General features: G+C 35.9%; 1 protein-coding gene across 2 annotated transcripts in view; it reads left to right on the forward strand.

The window, feature by feature from the left end:
• LOC126248782 (ribonucleoprotein PTB-binding 1-like) overlaps window positions 1–13,544 on the forward strand; it is a 367,220-nt gene extending 353,676 nt beyond the window's left edge. The window contains exon 7 of one of the 2 annotated variants that reach the window (XM_049950156.1): window positions 11,135–13,544. In XM_049950156.1, coding sequence (XP_049806113.1) covers window positions 11,135–12,142 — 1,008 coding nt within the window. In that variant the 3' untranslated portion in view covers window positions 12,143–13,544. The remainder of the gene's footprint in view (window positions 1–11,134) is intronic. The other variant, XM_049950157.1, reaches the window with a different exon arrangement.
• The last annotated feature ends 1,903 nt before the right edge of the window (window positions 13,545–15,447 follow it).

Here is a 15,447-nt window from a genome sequence, read left to right on the forward strand (position 1 = left end):
CTTATCAGTCTTCTATCCTGTCATCCAACTGAAAAAAAAGAGCTAGCTATATTGCATTTTCTGTTAGTTTTTGTTACAAACTAGATTCTATGCTGCTGGTTTTTACTGTTTTGAGGAGGGCGATGCAATTTAATTACAATGTACCAAAGTAGTTGAGCCACAGGGAGCTGAGCTGTAGGAATCTGGATTATGCAATGTGCCACGGCTACCGAATAGTATCATTCAATTGGCTACATCTGTCTTATGTGTCTTGGCGCTTGAGCTGCCCACTTGACAGGGATTTTCAAGTTAGTTCCCTTTTGATGACAGCTGTCTTTTTGCAATGTTCATTACAGGTTACTATAAGGAATCAGTCATTTTTTTATATATACAGAACACAGTAGATGTCACTGTTTCTTGTTTTTTGAGTTTCCGAATGCCATTAGAAGTGTAAATGAAATTCTGATGTGGATCACATAGCAAATTGACAGGAGAGAGCAGTCGAAGCATGTGATGTAGTTCCCTTTCTCTCTCTGTGGAGAACACAGTAAAATCTTCTAAATAGGTACATATTACCCTGAAAGCTGTGTGGAGCATTTGCTATCTTGTGTACCTTAGGCAACTTGTCCATTATTTCAGAAAAAGTAGTTCATAAAATTTTCCAGCTTCTGTACAGATTAACAGATGATAATTGCCATGGCACTCAGTGTTTGGATGGAAGAGATTTCCAGAACAATGATTCCCCAACAGGATGACATCTAAGCAATTGCTTTTTGTCTTATGTAGCATATAACATTTAAGGCCACTACATATGATTGGGGGAGTACTAGAAGTATGAGGACACCACAATAGAGGAACAAACTTCTTCGTGCAGTTGATGACAACCCTAGTGTCATTGTAAGATAATCAGCTGCAACAAGTAATGTCAACCACATGACTGTCTGGATAATGCTACGTGAGGACCTGCTGTATGTGTGCCATATGCAGCATGTGCAGGCATTGTCAGCAGCAGGTTTTCTTGCACAGGTATACTTCTGTGAATGGTTCATTCAACAATGCATCAGTCCTCACTTTGGTGCAATTGCGGTGTTCACAGATTGTCAATTTTTACAGTCAGCACAAGAAGCTGTTGAGGATCTTCAGAAAATTGAGCACTCGTGCCATCAACAAAGATTTTGTGTCAGTGTTATGGCCAGCAATGTTGGTGACTATTAGCACCATATGTTATTGTATCCAGGCTCAATGAGAAACTTACCATGCTTTCTTAGAGAAAACTTTATCTGTTCTGTTAGAACATTTGCCTTTAAGCATGAACTAAAACATGTAATTAATGGACAGTGGGGCTTCTCCTCATTACCATGTTAATGTTTGTAGGCTTCTAAATAACAGATTCCATGGTGAATGAATAGATGGAGGTGCTCCAATTAATTCCTTGGCCTTCATGCACTCTGAACCTAAAATCCACTAAAAATTTATATGTGGAGGCACTTGACAGCTCTTTGTACCGAATCCCGGCATAAGATTTACATACTTACGTGCCCATACAGTGGAACATTATGCAACAACATGCAATTCTCCAGGGATACATCAGCACATCAGGGATTCAATGGAGTGGCAGGTTGATGCATGTGTCCTTGCTAACAAAGTGCCTTTTGGACATTTCATTCAGTAAAGTGTTTCATATTGTGCTGATATATTTTCTCCTGTGTGTATCTGAACAGTAATGTGTTAAGGAGTTGTCAAAACTTCGGCTCTGCCAGACCAATGTATAACACTTCCTTCCTCTGCATGTCAGGAATGGTCCCTGAAAGTTTGACAATACTTTTTTGTCACACCCTTTATGTTAGTGCAATATGAAGTATTATCCCTTCAGAAACTTAGTTCTTATTCTGTATTTATATTGTAAATGGCTGTGAAGCTATTCTGATCCATCATTTCACACAATCAGTCCTTCTTACAAGCCATGAGTGTTTTTGTTCAGAGACCATCTTTAACATTCTATACATATATGCATCAACAAACCAGAGAAGTTAAAGGTATTTCTTACTTGGAAGTTTTCATATATTGGTGTCTCAGTGAAGCTCTTCACTATAAATTCAAACGAGTGAAGTTAAGAGAACCAATCTGGTTCAGGTGATTTAATTATTCCATTTACATAATTTATTTCTTTATAACTTCTCCTCTAATAATTCATAATATCATCTAATGATGATGATATTCATTACCTACTTTGACTTTTTGGGTGGATTCCAGATGAACATTTCATACTCTCTCAAAATGTTCATTTATGGCCCGATGAAACAAACAGTGTATAATACCTAATCAACTGTGTGGAGGAATAATCTCTGCAAGCTGCTCTATGAATGAGGCTCCTTGGGATTTCTATCTATGTTGCTTCTTGCTTCATATTATTCTGTGAGGTCACTTCGAAGAAGAGAGTGTTGCCCTTCTGGGCAGTGGTTTAAGCCTGACCTCCCCCCTCCGGCCAAAGTAGAGAAGATATAAAGTACCGGCTATAGCAGGGGAAACATTTAACATCAAATATAAATGTACATGTTAGAAATATTTACTGAAGGTATTTGTCTGCAGTGAAGCATTATACAGAAGTTAAACATGGATGACAAGCAGTTCAGAGAAGAAGAGAATAGAAGCTTTTGAAATGTGGCACTACAGAAGAATGCTGAATATTAGATGGGTAGATTGAACAACTATTGAGGAAGTACTGAACTGAATTGTGGAGAAAAGAAATTTATGGTGCAACTTGACTAAAAGAAGGGGTAAGTGAGAGGACACATTCTGAGGCATCTAGGAATGATCAGTTTGTTACTGTGGTGAGGGGGGAGGATGCGTAGGGGAACAATTGTAGAGAGACACAGTGATGATTACAGATCCAAATTGATATAGGTTGCAGTAGTTATTCGGAAGTGAAGAGGCTTGCACAGGATAGTATGGAAAGCTGCATCAAACCAGCCTTTGGAATGAATACCACAACACCAACAACTTGTAAAGCAAGGGAGATTGGGGTTTAACCATCTGTTGATTGCAAGGTCATTAGAGACTGAACACATACTTGGATTTGGCAAGGATAGGCAGGAAGTTGATTGTGAATCTTCCAAAGGAACCATATCCGTGTTCACCAAAACTGATTTAGAGAAGCTACTTAATATTTGAATCAGGATGATCAGTCAGGGATTTATACTTCGCTCCTCTCAAATCTGAGTTTAGTGCCTTAACCACTGTGATGTCTCTTATCCTCAATCTAATTACACCTATGCTCTGGAGTAATGGTAGTGTGTCTAGTACACTGGACTTGTTGCTGGAGTTTTTCCATTGCAGTTATGCTTACTTATGAATACATTGTTACTGTTATTTCTGCCATGTAAATAACATGAAAATATTTCTGACTTTTTTTTTTTTTTTGTTAAATTGGAAACTGTGAAATTGTTTCTGAAAATTCGCAAACCTAGACTCCTCCTAAAGCAGCTGGCATATTTATTTTGGGTATTGCCAAATTGAAGATTGTTCAGCAATTTTGTAGGTTTTGGAAAAGATTAAAATGTTATAGTCCAAATCATTCCACTTAAATGATATTACTTAACTGTTAATCCAAATTAATGTGGGTCAATTAATGTTTCATGAGAAACAGTAGGAAATTAAGAACTAATGTTTCTTGAGATACAACCTGCTGGCAAGAATGGCACCACTGTGCAATAGTACAAAAAGAAATTGCATGTAGCATGTAGTTTCCTATCATGTTCCTCCATTGAAGGCATGTATGGTCTTATGAAATAACTTAGGCTAATATTGCATTCTAAGACTTTAACAGGGACTTGCTTGAAAAAAAGAACAAGCTTTCATTACCATATAACCAAAGTCTTACAAACTTTTGGCAAAAAAGTCAGGGATGTGAAATTTAAGGGAGGTTCTTGTGCTTCGACTATCTTACTGTTGCACTTCCACAAATTCAAAAGAAGTGCAATATTTATTTTTTGGTCTTCTTTTTAATGCATGCTATGGTAGTCATTTAAGATCATACATAACACTCTTCATGGAAACAAGTAGTCTCACATTATTTCATGTGCTATTCTATGGTTCAGTGTAAAAAAGTAAATAAAGTAAAATAAAATCTTTCACCAGTATCTTTTTCATTAACAGTTTCCCATCATCTTCCCAATACTAGATGGAATCTTTGTCATGTATCAGTGTTTTGATAGTTTTCAATATTTCTTACATCAGGATGAGGCATTATGCATGTTTCAAGAGGAATGTGGCAAAGAGCTGCTTTAACCTATAAAAAACACAATACTTCGTACCATTTACACTCTCTCTTTCAGATACTGCTGTAAAGGAACCTCCCAATTATATTAATAAGATGAAAATATTTTGTCTAGTTGGTATAGATGGTGACAGAAAAAGTGAAAGATTTAATGTTAAAATTAGATAATAGTAGGCTGTGAGAAGATAGAATAAGTGGTGAAAGTTAAGGGAGTGAAGGTGAAAAGTGTTGGAAACAAGAAGAAATTTCAAATGAGAGAGTAATGTATATGCAGAAAAACTGAAATGATCATATGGCATTATTGGCTGGGAGAACCCGTCTGTTGTTGTTCAACCATTTGGTGCAAGTCTTTGTATCTGATGCAATTTCAGCGATTTGCTTGTCAATGAAGGTGAGATGAAATTAATAGGACAACACAGAACCCAGCCCCCAAATGAAGAAAATCTGTGTGCTGCCAGAAATCAGCCCCAGACCCCAAGATCTAGAGGCAGCAATGCTAACCGCTACACCACAAGCTGTGGATATAAAAGTGCAGCGAACAGAAATGGGGAGACCTACCGCATATATTGGTGAAAGTAACACATTATGGAAAACATTGAGCAGTAAGGCCATACTAAAATATCATCAAGTATGAATGATAGAGCAGAGAAACTTATCTTAAGTTCCATGGAATAACTGAAAAAAAAGCTCATATGGTATTGTTGGAGAGCTCGTATGGTATTGTTGGAGGGATGAAAAGTTGGCACAGCATGTAATGGAAGAAGAGAAAATGAATTGATGGACATTGATTATGGAAACAGAAATAAAATTTTTCTCAGTGCATAAAAGCAGCACTGGCAAGTGGATAGGATAATAAAGCTGTTCAACAACAGCTCAGTTTTCAGGTCTGTATTCTTTGTCAGTCGGAATCCACATATACGCTCACTCTCTACACTGGGATGCCATTCAGCCTGGAGGGCTGAGGGAGATAACAGTGGTGTTGTGACATCTGATGCAAAGTGTAAATTCAAATGTTGAATTACAGTGTTCAACACCTCATTTATGTGAATATTTGTACTTCAAGAGTACCGCTGTTCGATGAGTAATTTCTTGTCCTCATGCCACAGTTTTTATCTCATATTTTACATTTCCAAAGCAACACAATATCAGCAAGTCAAAGAGAAAATAAAATTAAATACCATGCTGGTTAAAAAAAATTACACGTAACTGTTCAAACCAGGGTACACACAAATTTAAACATTCAGGTACAGTATGTCAAGTGTACAGGAGTGTTTTACAAGGTAATTACGTATATTTTACATTTTCAAAATAGTTCTCTGCTATCAATATATCACCATTTTCTCAAACTCCTTGTGAAATTGTTTCATGTGAATGCCCATTGGTAGTTGGGCACATTATTCATCCCATGCTTCTTGCAAATTATACATAAAGAAGTGCTATCCTTTCTGCCAGGTCTCTGCAAATGTGAACAAAACATCTTTGAGCTAAGGACTAAAGGGGGGGGGGGGATATTGAAGAACTGTTAACCTTCTATAGTTAAATAGTGAGCAAAATTTGTGCTGGAGCGTTCTCACGTTTCAATCTTGGCCGGACTGTTCTGAGTTTCTTTGCAACTTTCATATATCACTTCTAGCTCTTTTTATTGTTTCTTTGAGAACTGAACATTTCAGCACCCCTTGCTGTGAAACCAAGAAATGTTTCGTTTTTGATAGACAGGCATTTTTAGACTATCTTTCTGGTGTGCATGCTATTTTTCACACACAGTTTGTTCTCTGTCTTGGTTGGAACATTGCCATAATGAAGTTAGTTTTTGCATGTAAAAGTACTGTTCAGACAGACAGATAAGGCACTTTCTGTATCTTATGGTACAACACACACTGAGCTTCCTGGACTAGTTGCTGTACAGCAGTGATATTGCACCAGGTCATCCTGAGTAAGCAGCACCATTGAAAATGAAACTCAAGTTACCGTCCTGAAACACTAAAGTATCTGAATATGGTCAAGTGTCTCTAAGTACCAGGGGAATTTCTTCAAACCACTGGTACACTCAGCAGATGAAGGAAACTGCACTACAAAATTTTTCACCAGTTTTTGCCTCGGCTGAAACAGTTATTACTGATGATTGATCAGTAACTATACTGACATACAGCTATATCAGAACTGATGTTAGAAGTTCTACTATTTAACTGGAATGTATGTTTGGACAGGTCTAAACATACATACAAGCAGATCATAACATGGCTGCCTGGGTCCATTACTGCAAACTTCTTAATGGGCTTTATGTGTGAATGTAATAGGATTGATGGCAAAAACAAGACACAAAAAAAGCAGATTTTGAACACTCAGAACAGAACTATTATTGAAGATGAATAAAAATGGAGAAAATATGGGAGGGGGAGTGTCTTGCATAGCATGAAACTTAACAGTGAGGGCTCACAGTATAATTGGTCAGTGTTGAAAACCCATATGTTGCAAGATGCAAGAGATGAAGATACATTCAGTTTGAAAGCAAGCAATTGAGGACGACGACGATGATGATGATGACGATGATGATGACGACGATGATGACGACGACGACGACGACGACGACGACGACGACGACGACGATGATGATGATGGTGGTGGTGGTGGTGGTGGTGGTGGTGGTGGTCTTCCTCATATGAAAATACTTCAGCTTCATAAGAGAAGAATGCTATTACATATTAAATAAGTGGCTGTTTAAGATGCAATATACTTTAAAACAAATTTTCTGTATAATGGTACTGAAAATATCATGAAGTAAATATAATTCATGTCTTGTGCAAGAATATGATTTATTGCATATTTCCCAAGATATTAAATTTATGTTTGGAAATCTGATACCAATAACAATAGAATAGAACAGCATGTTGAATACTATAAATGAAAGGCACCAAACAAATTACAACAAAATATTAGAGACACTTTAAAGCAGTGCTTCATCTAAAGGAAGCTTCTGCATGAACAAACATATGAAAATGAACTGTAATTATGTTATATTCTTCTTATAAATTCAAGATGGGCTCAAATACTGTACTATGGTGGTATATACTGGCAACAGACCGAGTTGTTAACTTGAAGTTTTCAAAAAATATTGTAAATACAGTGAGACTCCACTTTTACACTTTTCCAAAGGACTTTAAAAAAATGTAAAAGTGGGAAAATGTAAAATGTGGAAATTTACTTTTTAAGTGGCAAAAATTACACACAGTAGCACCCCCATTCCCCCCAACAATTTATGTATGATACATGTACATAATATAAATCAAAATACTCATTTCAGACATGTCTGTTATTTAATAAAGGTTTTTATGAATCTGGTCCTAAGTTTAACCACCGACAGGACATTTCCCTATACCAACACTTCAGCTCAACAGATCACACAAAATTGATATGTTTTGGAGAGAGGCAGATAGTAGCATATCAAGCCGCTGCCATGTTGATTTAAGTGTCTGAAAACTAAGGTGCCATATCTGATGGTTCTTGTGTTTATACTTTCATATCATAAAGATGGGCAATTTAATTGTTCCATTGCAGTCAAGATCACTCCAAATGCACTATTTTTAGTAAAGTTTGTCTGGATGAAGTGTTGGAAAAGTGACATGATGGCTGAACTTAAAATGCTCAACTTAGAACCCCGAACTCCTGTAGCTGTTTTAGATTTTATAAGGAAAAGTGCGTGAAATATTGCAAATTACATTAAACATTGTTTGTGAACATACAGATTGAGCTACACTATATATTAGTCTGTCATCGCAACCTCTCACATTCCATTAGTTATTTTCTCCAACTCTCGAACAAATTTTAACTTTCAAACTTAACCTAGATGTCAGACTACACTACAGATCAGTCTGAGGGGAGGATATGTTTTCAAGAATTTGAGCAAGGGTCTTACATAAATGTCTTACATAATCTCTGCAACAGAAGGACCACCACCACCACCACCACCACCACCACCATCACTTCATGCATTATAATTGTTTTCATGTATATGAAAATCAATTAGATCCTCAAAAGATATGCTTTCAACAGTGACAACATTGTTGTCAGCATGTAGGAAATCCTGCATGGGGTGCTCCAGCTGCAGCATTCCCCACAGTGGAGCAGCAGAGTTTCATTGTCATCATTATTACTCAGATCTGGTACGTCAGATCCAATTCCTTTGTCTGCTTGAATGAAACCTGCTTTCATTGCTTTTGAAAGCAGTGGTGGACTCCTTAACCTCTGTCTATCCCTTGTCAATACAGTGCAAAGCATATAACATTGACACTTTAAAGCAGGTTGGTTCTTTCCCATTTCCCAACTTCCATCAAACTTAACTGCCTTCTGCACAATGACTTGCCTGTAATAAGATTTGAGGGCAATTTGTTTGTGCAGTTTGATGGTAGGAATTTCAACTGCATATTGCATAAATTTATACTTACTGGATGTGTGGGTAACAATCCATAAACAGAAGAATTTTACTGTTATAGGTTTCCATTCCTTTATTGAGGCTATTCTGTTGCTTCTTGAATAGTTTCAGTGTTAATCACATTTTGATATTGGCACTATAGTTAATGGGCAATGTTTTTACATGTTTGAAGCAGTGTGTTTTATTTATGTGCCAGACGCAAACAGTTTAATTTTTTACTTAGCCGTCAGCATTTGTGTCTTGCATTACTGTATGGTGAACTTTACTGTGTTACCCATCAGGGCAGTTTCTCTTTTAAAGGCAAATTTCATCTAGGTTGGAGATCTCCTTTATGCTCTACTGCTTCATAAGTTCTTCTTGTAATGTAACACTTTGCCATTTTCTGATGGTTTTTATGTTTGCATTGTTTCCTTTGTCACATATAGTTTTTTACATCATGGTATGCCACTTCTTGAACCTACTGATTCCCCTGTTAGGTGTGAATTAGTCCACAATTAAAAGCATATTGGCCACCTTCACCAGCCTTACATGCAGTATAACACCATTTGTGGGGATGCTGGAAGCACTTTCTACCAGAAACAATTTCTTTGTAATTTCTTCCAGCTCCATTATTTAGAGTAACTGACATTTCATCATTTCTGAATTTGGCCCAGTGTTACTTGCACAAAATAGTCTTTTGCTTTTGATGATGGTGTTCATCATAGACACTGGTATCCCTATACTCCATGGTATCTCTATACTCCATGGTAATGCAATGCCTGTTCCATGACATGAACTTCAAATTTTCCAGAATTTTTACTTTCTCTCCCATTGAAAGTGTTTCACTGTTTCTTTTCATAGTATTTTCCATCTTAAAACTGTGACAGAAAACTCTAAGCTTCCAATTTAAAGAAACACTTAACAACATAACACTTTGACAACTTACACAAGGCTATGAACAATATTACACGATACACACAGTTAACTGTTGGCACACTGGCTGACAGAAGTAGCTTTGCCAATTGAAACTGACTCACTGCCATGTGAAGTGACAGCTTTGTCAACGCAGCCAACATTGTCAACGTTACCTAGCAGATGGCAACTATCATTTGTGTACAGACATAAACAAAACTATATTACTAGTTATGAAGAGTAGTTAGTGGATTACCTCTTATATGATCATACTCACAGGGTGAAAATAATACTGTAATAATATAGCTAGAATAATATCAGCATACTGCTATTCATACAGTAAACACTATAGAAAGCTAAGGCTGCTAGTGACAAGAAACAAGTGAATGTTCATCTGAAGTCACACGTTCTTCTGACTTACATTGAAACAGTTACTCTTAACCACCACCAATTTGAGTAGAGCTTGGCAACAGCAGGAGACAAATTAATACTACCATGAATTATTCTGACTTTTTTTTAGATTTAGATTTACTGCGTAGGGCATGTACAGCTCCAGAAAGTTAACCATACGACATTTGCAAACACTACTTAAGGCCAACACCATGCTACCATACTTTTATGTTAATTGTATTCATTTTCTCTCCATGAACATTGTTTCATAAAGGGAATACCATGGGAATATTATAAATATTTTAACCCAAAAACAGGTGCAAATTAACATTGTTGATGGGTGCAATAAAAATGTAAGCAATGGGAAGATTTTACTTCTGGGAGTGTAAAAGTGGGGTTATACTGTATTTATTTTTATAAATACTGTGATCTGTGATTAAATGGTATCAAAGCCTAGGAATATATATGGGCTGACTTATATTCCAGTTAATGGTTAGTGTTCACCCATGTGATATAATTAAATTGTTTCCATTATAAAAAGTTAAATATTTTATTCACACACAACATAGTTTTGCTATTCTCACAACATCTATGCTCAGTATACGACATTATTAGTACATAATTATAATTATGTCTTCCTCTCTTCCTGTTTTAGCATTGGTATTTTTTTCTTTAGAATAGTGGTGACTAAATTAACTTAATAAATACATACGTTTCACATCATACATTCACTTTGTACTGCCATTAATATCTCACATTTAATTTCATACTACTATGGTATTGATTAAGTAATTTTGTAGTATTCATTGCGGTAAGATATAACAGCATGTGTCAAAGAAGACAAAACACACAGTGCGAGTTTTCTTACCATTAATGCTCAGAAACTAGTAATACTACATTCTAGAATATGCCTTCTCTTCTTCTGCTGTACCTGTGAGCAAAATGATCATTATAGAAGATATTTCTCTTGTATTTCACTGTATAACTGTAAATTAGACATAATTAGAATCTCGTGCCTTAGCAGATTTTCTGCCACACTTCCTGTACTGTATGTATGTGTGTGTTTTGTCTTCTTAATGTGGTGCCACTCAGTGGGTGTGCTCATTTATCTTGCCACAGTTTGTCTTCAGTGAATATTTGTTTTTTAATTAATTGTTTTTACTTACCAGCAGTTACCTCTTCTTCCCAATCCATCAAGTGGAATGAGCCCACCACCAGCAGAGGTAGCTCCACACCAAGTCTTAGAAGAAATGGACCAAATGAGCATATGGAATGGTCTTTTAGGGCAATTACAGGCACAACCACAACCTGCTGTTGGGTTAGTGGATCCTACAGGCATTTATGAAATGAAAGCTCCTTTGCATACAGAGAAAACTCAATTTGTTACACCAGGGAAACTACCAATGAAGCAAAATGGTAGCATGATAGGCTTTACCGAAGCTGTACCGGGTGATTTACAGCAAACCATTAACACAATATTAAGCAATGCACAAAATCTCAATCAGCTTCTGGGAACACTGACCAATGCAGTACAAACAGGTAATGGAACAACAGGGATTCCAGTTGTTCCTCCACCAGGACCTTTCCCATTTGTGGGAGTACCAAATATTCAAAACCATTTAGCACAGGATCCAAGCTGGGCTATATCTGTAGCCCCTGTTCCTACTAGTCATCCTACACCAACAATGAGTGTATCTTCTGCACAGACTGGGCGCACATTACTGAGCAGTCCAATCCCAAGTGTACGGCCATCTATAATAAGTACTCCTGTTGGCCCTGGCCAGCCTATAATAGGTAGCCCTGTTTCAGTTCCTGCTCCAAAACCCGTAGGTTTCTTGGAAGTAAAACCTAATCAGTTAAGGCAATCACCATATCAGAATGGTTGGGGTCCAGGAACATTCCTAGCCCCTGCTGCAGCTGTTCCAGCACCGGCCCCTCAGTTTGGAAGTTTCCCAACTTCAGGTTTTGTGTCAGGACTGTGGTCTCACCCAGGGAGTCCAGTAGTGATAGCATCACCACCGTCTGGGCTTTCAACACCTGTTGGACAGAAAAGAAAATACAATAGGCTTTTGCCATCCCCAGAACCAAGTCCAGAGGGTAACTACATTGGTCAGCATTCTCAAGGTTTGGGTGGTCATTATGCTGACTCTTACTTTAAGAGAAAGAAGAAGAATTAAAATTTATTTTTATTACCGAAATACATGTAAGATCTACAACTTGAGGTTGAGATCTGTCTTTTTCATTTCCACGGTTTAGCCTATGAATCTGCAATGGGGATTGGCACATCCCCAGATGAGCACTGAGTTCATTCCATTGCTACAGGATTGGATTTCTTATCTCCCAAATAATGAGCAGCTTAAAAGTGCCTTTCATTTGTGATGCAATTAGTAATTGTTTATTTATTTTAATGTGGATGTGAATATCATTTATGTTGCAAGTTGTGTAACGAATGATAGTATGAAATTAATATTTTTTTGCAAAGAGTTTGTAATTTTTTAGATTACATCTCTTGAAGAAGTATGTGCACTAAAGGACTTTATTAGTCTTTAATCTTCTTGTTTGACTGTCACATCTTCTTCTGTTCATATTCTTCATTTCATAATAATTCTCCTGCTTCTCCTACAAAGTAAAGCAGTTATGCACTGTGGACACTTCTCTCCCTGTCTATACTTCTGTCTGCAATTGTGTAAGAGTATGCTTGTGAAAAGTACGCTCTGGTTTTTGGTTGTAAATATCTTCGTTTTACCTCAATATAATGGTGCCTGTAATACCTATGAGCTAGTTTTAGTTACAAATTTTATATTATCTCCTCTTATTTTAAAATATGTGTATGGTGGGTGTGTAATCAGACATACATAGCTGCTAGGTAATGCATAGCTGTATGTGCTTGCTTTAAGTGTAAATTTTTAGTTTTGATAATGTTTTCAATACACTGATCGTTGATTTTGTATAAAAATACTACATTATAAGCCATGAAGGCTGTTGGCTTTCCTACAGATCATCATACAAACCTATTTTTGTAGAAATTTCAAAAGAATTTATTGCTGAAGAAGAGCATTTATTTTATTAACCAGAATGAAAACCATTAATGGAATGGAAGCTTTTAGAATTTGTTGTTCATGTGCTATTGTGCAGTTATATTTTTTCGTATATTCTCGGCAAAATAAAAAACCATAATAAATGGTTTTCCATTACAAGAACAATTTGTATGTCTTTTAATATTCAGCTTGATGCATATAAAAAGAATATTTTATCCGTAATATCAAAGTATTTTGAGACTGTTGTGTACAATGTTTAATGTTAATATTTATGTGTAATGACAGTTTATGCACAGTCAGTAATTTATGAATATCCTATTTAACTGTTTAAATAAGCCAACTTATGATGCATCTATTTCAGTAAAAATTTCTTTCTTATTTTGTTCCTTCTTTTTTAAATAAATTTTTGTTCAGATTCTTATGAACTATGATGTGTGAAGTATTTTTGTGTGGAAAGCATATAGAGTGTAAATATATACATAAAAATTACACACACACACACACACACACACACACACACACACACACACACACACACACAAAATGAAACAGGAAACCTTATTAACTGAGAAATCCTTCGTATCTCTGACACAGAGAAGTCATTAAAGCCAAAGGCATTTGCTGAACTATTTTCATTGCACGTACAAAGATAAGCTTATTTGAGCTGTTGACCATTCTTCAAGACTGATAATATATTTTGAAAAGGTGTATTTTGGACCTTGTTGAATAATTTTCCAAAACAGTTTGTGTGAAATAAAGAAACTGAAAAAGATGGGTAAACAAGGTTTACACAGAGATATCCAACTTAAAAATTTGGAGACTACAAACGAATATTATCAGCCATTTAAAACTTATATTTACCCTTTTTAAATTTACAGACAAGAGAATGGCAAATTATTGAAATAAATTGTAAGCCCCTTTTTTTAAAGTTGGCAAACATAATTAGTGATTGAAATGTACCATAGTCAATTGACTTTCTATTAATACTGTTCCATTGCAGATTAATTTTTAAATGAAGGGAACACACTCATCAGGAAAATAATATTCTGAAGGCATCTGTTTTCTCATATTTCTTATTGCATTTGTTTTTCCACTTAGACTGTTACATGGCATTTTCAGAGATTTGTCATTATGTAAAAGTAGTTGTATGTGACTTTTTGATATGATTTATCCTGAACTTTCGAGGAAATCTCAGTTAATAAGGGGTTTCTGCAATTTTCTGTATGAGATTTATAAATTTCCTTTAAAAAGGAAATGATTTTGATTCTTTGTTATGAGCAAATAAGTGTGGTGATATTCAATGTGTTTTTGCTGTATCCAGCATTATCTGTGTAACACATTAGTGCTTAATATTTTAGAAAATGATGTAGCTCAATTATTTATTGTTTTTCTCATTCTTATTATATCTGTCATTTAGCAATGTGCTGAATCTCAATAAAAGTACTTGCAGTAACATGTCTTTATATAGTAATTTCCACAAGTGTACAGCACTTATTCAACTGAAACCATATCCATCAGTTTTCAAATTATTAATACCGCTTAGTTCCCATACATTTCATTCCATATGTAAGGAAATCCATTTTTCTAAGCGGAATGATTCTGAATATTTTTAACATGTGATTCAGTTAATTCCATTTAACCATGCCTAGTAATGGCAGCATGTAATGGCAATTTCAGCTCAGGTATCCAGGTTCAAGCAGTCACTTAGTATAGATGGTATTAAAAAAAAAAAAAAGAAAAAAGAAACAAAAACAAAATCCTCCCCTTTTTCCTTCCCTCCTCCTAGTTGTAACACGATTATTTTTAAGCATTTATTGGACTGCCACATGCTCATACTAGGGGAGGCACATACAGGAACTGTGCATGTAGTTCATGGTGATACATTCCTTAGAAATCAGTATCTACTTTTGTTGCAAGGAGGATTTGAATTAGTATAAAAAATCTTTTACGCTGACAGTTAGCGTAATCAGTGACATTTGACAAATCAGTTGAGAGGTAATAACTGTTATTACAAAAACTGTTATAAATCATGTACAAGATTAATTGTGGTGGTACTGATTGCACAAACTGGTTTTGAATTTTCTTTTTGGGAGGTAATAAACTATGTGCCAATGAAACATACGTAAAGAGTATTTTCAGTTTTCTGGGGGGGGGGGGGGGGGGGAAGAGAGGAAGATAATGGATGGTGCATTCTTTTATATATACTTTCTACTTTTACTTGTCGTCTTAAGTAATACACAAGTGCAAAACACAGCTTATAAATTGATCTATTGACAGTGGGAGGATACACAGAACTGATCTCAAATCTCTTTGAAGTGATTTCAATTTTGTACTTCTGTCATCTGTTTGGAATAGAATGCACAATTTTATCACATCTGTACCTAAAAGTACAGTCATAATGTACAATGTGTCACTTTAACACAAACTTAACAGAGGTCAGACAA

Source organism: Schistocerca nitens, chromosome 3, assembly GCF_023898315.1.
Source record: "Schistocerca nitens isolate TAMUIC-IGC-003100 chromosome 3, iqSchNite1.1, whole genome shotgun sequence".
Lineage (NCBI taxonomy): Eukaryota > Metazoa > Arthropoda > Insecta > Orthoptera > Acrididae > Schistocerca > Schistocerca nitens.